This window comes from Carassius gibelio, chromosome A16 (genome assembly GCF_023724105.1).
Source record: "Carassius gibelio isolate Cgi1373 ecotype wild population from Czech Republic chromosome A16, carGib1.2-hapl.c, whole genome shotgun sequence".
In the NCBI taxonomy this organism is placed as follows: Eukaryota; Metazoa; Chordata; class Actinopteri; order Cypriniformes; family Cyprinidae; genus Carassius; species Carassius gibelio.
The window spans coordinates 20,635,573-20,644,289 of record NC_068386.1 but is presented as its reverse complement, the minus strand read 5'-3'; the positions used below and the strand labels follow the sequence as shown (position 1 = coordinate 20,644,289).

The window sequence follows — 8,717 nt, the reverse complement described above, 5'->3', positions numbered from 1 at the left end:
ATTAATGAAAAAGCAAATATTTCTAATTGTATGCCCATATTCCCCCCCCCCCGCCCACACCCTTCATGTACAATGAAAAACCATTATCTGTCCACATAGAAATAGATCATCTTTTTTTGTTTTTACCCATGTCAGCTGACAAATATATAAGTCAGATGGTAATACTACTGCAGAAAAAAACTAACTGATAGAAACCCATAGGGACCATGCATATCTTTCAAGACATTTTTTTTTTCTTTTTTTTTAATGACATTTTTTGTTTTTATATGAATGAATGTATAGTAGGACTGAAGAACACTAAATACTGCAGTTGCAAATCCAAATAGCATATCAGACTTAATTTGTACAATACAATAAATACCTCAAACTGGATTAAGTATTACTTTCCAAATTTGTATTAATTCATTAGCCTTTTTTCTGCATCCTTTTATTGATGTACATCATCAGTTAATACCGATTTCATTGTCCTCTTCCCTGAATCTGGAAAAGGGATTACCAGTTCCAACTTCCAAGTTAGTCTTCTCAAGTCCAGTCAGGGGAGGGCCGCTCCCAGTGCGAGACCTCTCCATCCCTCCTGACATTCCACCTACAGCAGGAATGCCACCACCACTTATACTAATGGGAAGGGATGGAATGCCTCCATTCTGAATGACAGAGATCTCATTGTTTTTCATTGCTAGTCCATTGGTAATGGCTACAGCATACTGATTCCAAAAGCCTGGGTCTACATTGATTGCTCGTGCTGCAAGATCCTTCTGAAACATTTCATTGAATTTTATAGCATCTCCCCCTAGGAGAGCCATCGGATTGTCCACTGACAGTCGTCTTCCCCGACGGGCTGGGGCATTGTTCCACATGTGAGTTCCCATGTGGACCTGAAATGAGAATGCTAGTTCAGTTTATATGCATCACAAACAAACAAAAAAATATATAAATAATCTGTACTTATATGCATTTCTGATGTGGTTTTAGGTATGTGGTTAGGTATGTGGTTAAGTATAATTTTGTAAAATTAGTCTGCTTTATAGATGTATACCAAATACATAGAACTTTGTTACCTTGCTTTAGTAAATTTATTCTCATTTGAAGTTATTAACTAGTAAAATTAGTAAAAATATAGCTGTAAAGAGAATTACAGTGCCAAGAACCTTAGTGGCAGATCTGTTAAAATAAATCATCCCACTTTATATTAAGTGGCCTCAACTACCTGGTACTTACAATTAAATTACAATGGAAAAATGCACTTATTGTGTACATACCTGTTGTTACATTGTACTTGTATTTTTTAAATACCTGCATGTAATTGAATTGAATTTTAATTTAATAATTTAATAATTGCAATTAATTTGTTTTAACATTTATAATTACATTGTTGGCCCATCCCTTCCCTTAAACCTACCCAGACCACCAAACTTCCAAAAGTGTTTTTCAATGCAATATGAACACAGTAAAGTACACTGTACTTATTTTTTTCATGCAAGTACATAGTAGTTAAGGCCACTTAATATAAAGTGTGACCATAATTTTCATAGGACATTGTATCCCTGTCAGGATTTGACCTTATTTGTCAAGCGTTTCAGTTCCTGTTTTGCCTTATTTGGTCTGTTTTCTGTCCTTATTTAGTTTGATTATTAGTTGATTCCCCGCACATGTCTGTCCCTCGTTATCCTATCTTTATAGCCCCAGTATGTTCAGTTTGTGTTGGTCAGGTCTACTTGTTGTCTATGTGTGTTGCTCAAGATCCTTTTGTGGATTATTCCCAGTGTTTCCTTGATTAAAGACTGTTAAACATTTCCTCACAACTCCAGCGTGTTCCATGAACAGCGTTATATGACAATCCACAGTTAAGACTTTATGAATAGTGGGTTTAAAGCCATAACTAAAACTGCTTATTATTTTTTTTAATTTCCCTCAGTTGTCAGCTATAAACATCAAAATTAAAAGAAATAAACATTTGAAATATATAATTCTGTGTAATGAATGAATATGGTATACAAGTTTAAATTTTTGAATGGCATTAGTGAAATAAACTTTTTGATAATATATATATTTTTGATATGATTATATAACCAGCACCTGTGTGTGTGTGTGTCTAATATATATATATATATATATATATATATATATATATATATATATATATATATATATATATATATATATATATATATATATATATATATATATATAAATATATATATATAGCCTTTTTAACTGTTATAGTGCCACCTATGTTCTGAGCTCCATAAAAATTTGCATGCTTTTTGAGAATTATCTGTTGAAAAGTGTCTGATGCAGACTTGCACTTGCACTCTCAGACTTACATTCTCACACTCACACTATCAGACACCACCACAGCAACTTGTCTCCAATGGCAACACACACAATTTGTGTCGATTGCAGGTGACATTGTAATATTTTCTTGTCTTCACTACCTGGCTTCTGTTGTTAAATGTTGAGAGGTATTAAAAAAAGTTATAAAAAATAGAACAAAATAAAAATAAATACTGGAAGTGATGTAGCAAGTGGAAGCGCACGTGTCTAAGAGTTGCAAGTCTGAGAATGCAAGTCTGAGAGTGCAAGTGCATGTCTGCAGCCAGATCTTCTCGTATCTGTTGCATGTGCTCACCTAGTTTCATGAAGTTTTGTTTTCTCGATTAGTATTTATTTGCTTTTGGGTATATTTGGACTTACCCTTTTCTAAAAAAACATTATAGCTACCCAAAGGGAAAAGTTCAACATTTATTTCTAAAAAACTTTCTTTGATAATTATTAATCTAGAGAGTACAGAGAATTGTGATGCAGTGTTTTTAAAGAGGTTGAGCAAAAAAAACTAGCACTAGTTCCCAAAAGTCATTTACTGTGACCTCAAATTGAGCTCTTACATAGTTTGAGGTTGGTGAAAATATTTACTTCCATTCAAGAATTATAGGCATTTAGTAAAAATAGCCTTTTACAAACGTTTTGGCATCCCATCGCAAAGGTTAACTTTTTTATAAATAATTATTGATATTCACTCTCCAGAGAATCTTTATGCAATTGTTTGGCTCTGATTGTGCAAAAAAACAAAATGCTAAAAATTCGTTCTCAAAAGTAGGTTTAAAAAAAAAAATTCAATTCAATAGGTTTCAATAGGCATCCAAGGTATGTGTTTTTATTCAGACACTTGAGCCTGCGACTAACAGTTTAGGACTTTTATTAATTATTATGAATTTTTGATCGCTGTAGCACCACCATCAGGATGATTGGGGTGAGCCTTGTTGACGTTATAGATTGTTTGAGTACTACCATGCCTCCAAGTTTCAAGTCTCTCTGATTTATGGTTTGGTCTGTCTGATCACTTTTAGATGGGGAATGCTGATCCTTGGCGCTATGGGCTTGAACCCCTAACTAGTGTCATTATTTAGATTAAGTCAGTTAAGTTTGCAAAAGGCAACAATGCCATTCAGATTTTTCAGCTAATTTCAGTTAATTATTCAGCTTGAGTCAGTTCAACATTGATCAAAGGTAACACAATTTATCCCCTGCCCCTTCAGTGGTCTGTGAATGCCACTGACGATGAACATCCTTCTTAATAAAACTGCTTTTTGGTCCCAGCTGGTCCAGGCATGATATGTTCAAAGCTATACGTAGGGATAATTGCCAAGGGTTTGTATAGTTGTCAAGGTCTTTGCTGAGCATCTGTACTTAGGCCTATAGCTTCTCTCATCTTGGTCTTTGCTCACAGTGAAGGGCTGTGTTATGGTCATTCCTGGGTGTACCACCATCTGTCAATATGCTAAAGAATTGCTAAAAACGTTTCATAACATTTTTCAGATGAAGATCCAATAAGGGCTGTGGGAGAAATTTAGAAAAATATCTTTCCAGAATGTTCACAGGCAATATGAATAATAATAATAAAGTCAATACAAATACAATATTGTTCCAGAGGTTCAATATGGTTCAGTGCCTACATACCTTCTGTGCTTTTCCTCTAATGAGTTAACATATTCTGCAATTGTACAAATTCAATAATTACAATATAGATGTTTTAACAGTAATTAATTTGTACATTTATCAGGAATCATATCATCCATTCTATTATATTTGATTTCTGTCATTATAACTCTGGGAGAGTTTAATAAAGCATTATGGATGGCAATTTTAATGTCTTGGCAGAATAAATCTGCTACACTGCTGCTGCTGTGGAAGAGCAAGTACAGAGATTGCTACTACCAATACATCCACAGACATGTTCCTGTGAGCATGTAGGAATAATGTATGCACATATAATGTATGAAATAACCCCTGTGTATAGCAAACATGAAATTACCCTGTAGCAGATCTAGGTGGAGGTGGAGCTGGAGAAGGCGGAGGGTTTCTGATGCACACTGCAACTGTTACAGCAAGCATTAGCGAAGTATTTGAATGTTGAGCAGCAAGCTAATTAGCTGCTAAGAGAAACCAATCAGTTGTGCCTTGTGAATGAAGATGTAATTATATCAGACTGAGTTAAAACCTATCGCCTGCGCCATCTAGAGTTTCATGACAGAACATTGAGTGTTCTCCAGTTCAAAATATTGAGGAATTACGTGTTTTTAAGAAATGTAGTGGAGTAAAATGTTAAATACTATGCTTTGTAATGGAGTGAAATAAAAGTTTCACGAAATAAAAATACTCTGATAAAGTGGAAAAATATACTTTAAAAATAATTACTGTCCACCACTGCAAACAAATATATTTCTATAGTAATACAACAAATATAAAATAATATAGGCTAAATGTATTTTAACCATACCTTCAGATTTCCCTTTGTGGTGAAGGCTCTGCCACAGATGGAACAGCCAAATGGTTTTTCTCCTGTGTGAGTGCGCTCATGGATCTGAAGAGCACTAGCTGATGAAAAATTCTTCCCACAAGATGTGCAGTTATGCTGTTTGGGGGTCCGCCGAGGTGGAGGGGATGCCAGCATCGGTGTAAGATTGGGGCTTTTTGTTGTCTGAGAGGTTGTGGTAAGTATCTGGGGGCCAACTGGTAAGTGGGGCACCTCACACATAGCCAGTGGTTTATTGTGTCCATTCTCAAATCTGACTGTGCTTGGCTCTGAGCTCACAATACTTATACCTAAAAAACAAACAAACAAACAAACAAACAAAACATTATAATAAAAAAAACAAATAAAACACAGGATTAAAAAAAAACAAATTATTTGAATTTGAATATACAAGCTTTAACAATATGTAAAATATAAGTATTATTTAACTATTATATTTAAATATTATAACTACTTAAATGTAACTATTATAGTTAATTAACTGTGTGTGTGTGAATATATATATATATATATATATATATATATATATATATATATATATATATATATGTATATATATATATATATTAGGGGTGTAACGATAAGCGTATTCGTATTAAACCGTTTGGTACAAGGCTTTCGGTTCGGTACGCATTATGTATACCGAACGGTTCGTTGGACTAATTAATTATATTTGAAAAAAAAAAAAAAGAGAAATATTATGATATGCGTTCAACAAGGTAGCCCAGTAACCCAAACGACGTAACAGGCAACGCCCCTGACACTCACGAAGAAGAAAAAAACACCAACTTATAGTTATATGTTTATGTTAGGCTACTCAGTCAGGCGCTCGCTCACTCAGTACGCGCTGAAGGCTCGTTGCAAAATGGCCAATGCGTTTAACAGACCAGAAATAGAAGATCCTCCAATAACCAACAGTTCTGGTGTTTGGGTGCACTTTGGATTCCCTTTAAGCTATAATGGTGATGGCAAGAGAGTGGTGGATAAAAAACAACGGTATGTCGCATCTGCTACATGACAATAGGGTACACCAGCGGGAATACAAAAAAAAAAAAAAAAACACCAGCGGGAATACTTGAAACATGTTAACTCATTTACGCCGACATCACCTTATTGTGTCAGTATCTGGGAAAAGACGATCTGGTCTGTTAAATGCATTAGACATTTTGCAACGAGCCTTCAGCGCGTGCTGAGTGAGCGAGCGCCTTAGGGGCCGTTCACATATCGTGCCTAAAAACGCGTGGAAAACGCAAGTCGCACCGCTTTCTCCTCCTTTCCAAAGCGCTCGGGCAGAAGCGCTCATGAGGCGTCTGTCTTTGCTAAGCAACAATGACGTGCTCTCTCCATGAGACGCGGAAATTTCAGCAAAGGATAAATGGATTTGCAGCTCTAAAAATCGCTTGCAGTAGCTATGCTACTAAATTTATTTCAAAATTGGAATCCATATACAACTATGATCAGCTGTTCCTTCATCTTGGCTGAGTTTTCAACGTTGTTACGGGAAAGGATGAAGCTGATTGGTTAGTTCTTGTCACATGACCTGCGGTGCGCTTGCAGCATTCTGAAAAGTTGAGATGTTTTTACATTTTGCTCTATCTAAAACATACCGAACCGTGACATCAGTGTATCGTATCAAACCGAACCGTGAATTTTGTGAACCGTTACACCCCTAATATATATATATATATACATACACATCTGTTTACAAATATATACGACTACCTCTGTCTTTTCCAAGGAACAGCAGACTGAAGGGATTCTCGTCTTGGACAAATGACCTAGTGTGCTGTGCAGCAGTGAGATCTAATGCGCCGGTGTTTTCTGATACAGGAGAAGGGGTATCTGGCTGTTCAGACTTCACTGTTGCATTCCCTGAAGGAAGATGTAGAGCTTCGCCCTCACTGTTATTTGACTGGGTAGGGGACTTGGAGCGATGACTCTCACACTGACTACAAGTAGGAGACAGAGCCTGCATAGAGCCAGATGATTCAGATTGTGCTGGACTCCCAACACTATGATTCTCCAAGTCTCTTACAGTGGAAGATGAATCATTCTTAAACATGTCTTCATTTTTCCTATCTGTTCCCCTCACATTTTCTGGAGGCATCAGGCTGAAAGAATTGGTTGTTTTAACTGTTGAGTCAGTAAGCTTAATTTCCTTTTCCAAACCAACAATGCTAGATAAAGGAGAGGTTGGGGGTGAAGTGCTTGGAGAAATCTGTGTGGATAAATGTTTTTTGGGTGAGTCCACATTCCCTCCTTTATGACCTGTTTCATCTTCTATTGCTTGGTCCATCTCATCAATTAGCTCTTCGTCATAACTGCTCATGGTATCTAAGTTCGTTTCATCAAATGAAAGATCTCTATCCATGTCCAGAAAACTCTCAGGTTGGGGTGTGTTTGGAATATGTCCACCCATATGCATGCGGATGTGTTGCTGCAGAACAACTGCATTAGTAAACTTTTTTTGGCATATGGGACAAGAGTGCTGTACCCGGAGAGGAGGCTTTGATCTGTGAACCCCAAAGTGTGTTTTCAAATTACCCTTGGTTGTGAAAGCACGACCACATATTTTACATTTAAAGGGTCTTTCTCCTGTATGGATGCGATAATGCATCTTTAGAGCACTCTGACAACTAAGCACACGATGACAGATGACACATTGGTTGGGGTCTGTCATCTTTTTATCAATATTTTCCACCAACTGCTGTAGTTTAGAGGTCTCTGATGTTTGCATAGAGTCCAGGAGGCCACCAAAAGGAAACTTAAACTGACTGGAAACCGTTTGAAGGGATGAATGAGAGACAACAGAGGGAGTATTTGCTGAGTCTGTGATCTGTGTTCTGGTGCTAGTTGTGGTTGTAACTGTGGTTGTAGGAATCACTTGGGATATGGAAGTAGTCAATATGCTGGTTTCTTCAGGCCTGGTGGTGGAGATGGGTGCTAAATGAAGGGCTTCACGTTTAAGAATTGGTGGTGTGTCACTCGCCATACTAGGCTGTGGTGAACTGGAAATGTGTGCAATACTTGCCTCACCAATGAGGTGATTAGGAGATATAGATGTGCACTCACTTGATGGTGGTGATGGCCTTTGAGGTGACCTACTTAAAGGGGTAAAACTAGTTGAATCCCCATAGCTTCCTATAATACTGGGTATTGTTGGAGGGAGTTGCAGTGCTATTGACGTTGGGATTGTAGACAAAACAGGTTTGCTGTCCAGCCATGTGGTAACAGGTTTTTCCGGGGGCAATGACATGCCATAAGGTATACCTGAGCTAGTTGGAATATTGTCCAAATACTCGGGTACTGGATAGGGGTTCATTTGAATGTGAGGATACTTTTCTTTGTGTCTCTGAAAATGGACCTTCAAGTTACCCTTTGTGGAGAAGCGATTACCACAAATGTTGCATTTGAAAGGCCTTTCACCAGTATGGGAACGAAGATGAATTTGCAGGGCACTGTCACTTCCAAACACTTTGGAACAAAATCTGCACTTGTGTTTGAAGAAGGGATCTTCTGAACTGGTTTTGGTGTCAAATAGAGAGACATTTGGGGGCTTTCCTTTGTGATGCTTCATTAGGGCGGAAAGAGGATCAAGAGCATTTGTTGTGGCTGCAATACTGGCTAGAGGATTAGGGAAGATAACACTGCTGGATGAGCTGTGAGGTACAAGAGGAATGCTGGAGGGGGATTTTAGCGATCTTCCATGAGTCTGTGTCAGAGGACTAGGTGTGTTTTTTGGAAGTGAAATACCACAACTTATTTCACCCCCAGTTCCTGTGCTACTAGTGGTGCAGCTATTGCTGCCAGTCGACTCTGAGCATGGTGGCATTTGAGAAGGAACCACATTACTGGTTGATGGATATAAGGAATTAATTTTGATATTGTTTTTCATCTCAGAACT

The 8,717-nt window shown here is 37.4% G+C and overlaps 1 protein-coding gene across 1 annotated transcript in view; it reads right to left on the bottom strand.

Moving 5' to 3' along the window:
* Positions 1-415: 415 nt before the first annotated feature.
* The window catches only part of sall3a (spalt-like transcription factor 3a), a 13,737-nt gene continuing 5,435 nt past the window's right edge, over positions 416-8,717 (bottom strand). The window contains exons 2-4 of the mRNA XM_052617533.1: positions 6,536-8,717; positions 4,778-5,103; positions 416-875 (exon numbers count right to left, since the gene is read on the bottom strand). The exon at positions 6,536-8,717 is cut by the window's right edge and continues 935 nt beyond it. Coding sequence (XP_052473493.1) covers positions 444-875; positions 4,778-5,103; positions 6,536-8,717 — 2,940 coding nt within the window. The 3' untranslated portion in view covers positions 416-443. The remainder of the gene's footprint in view (positions 876-4,777; positions 5,104-6,535) is intronic.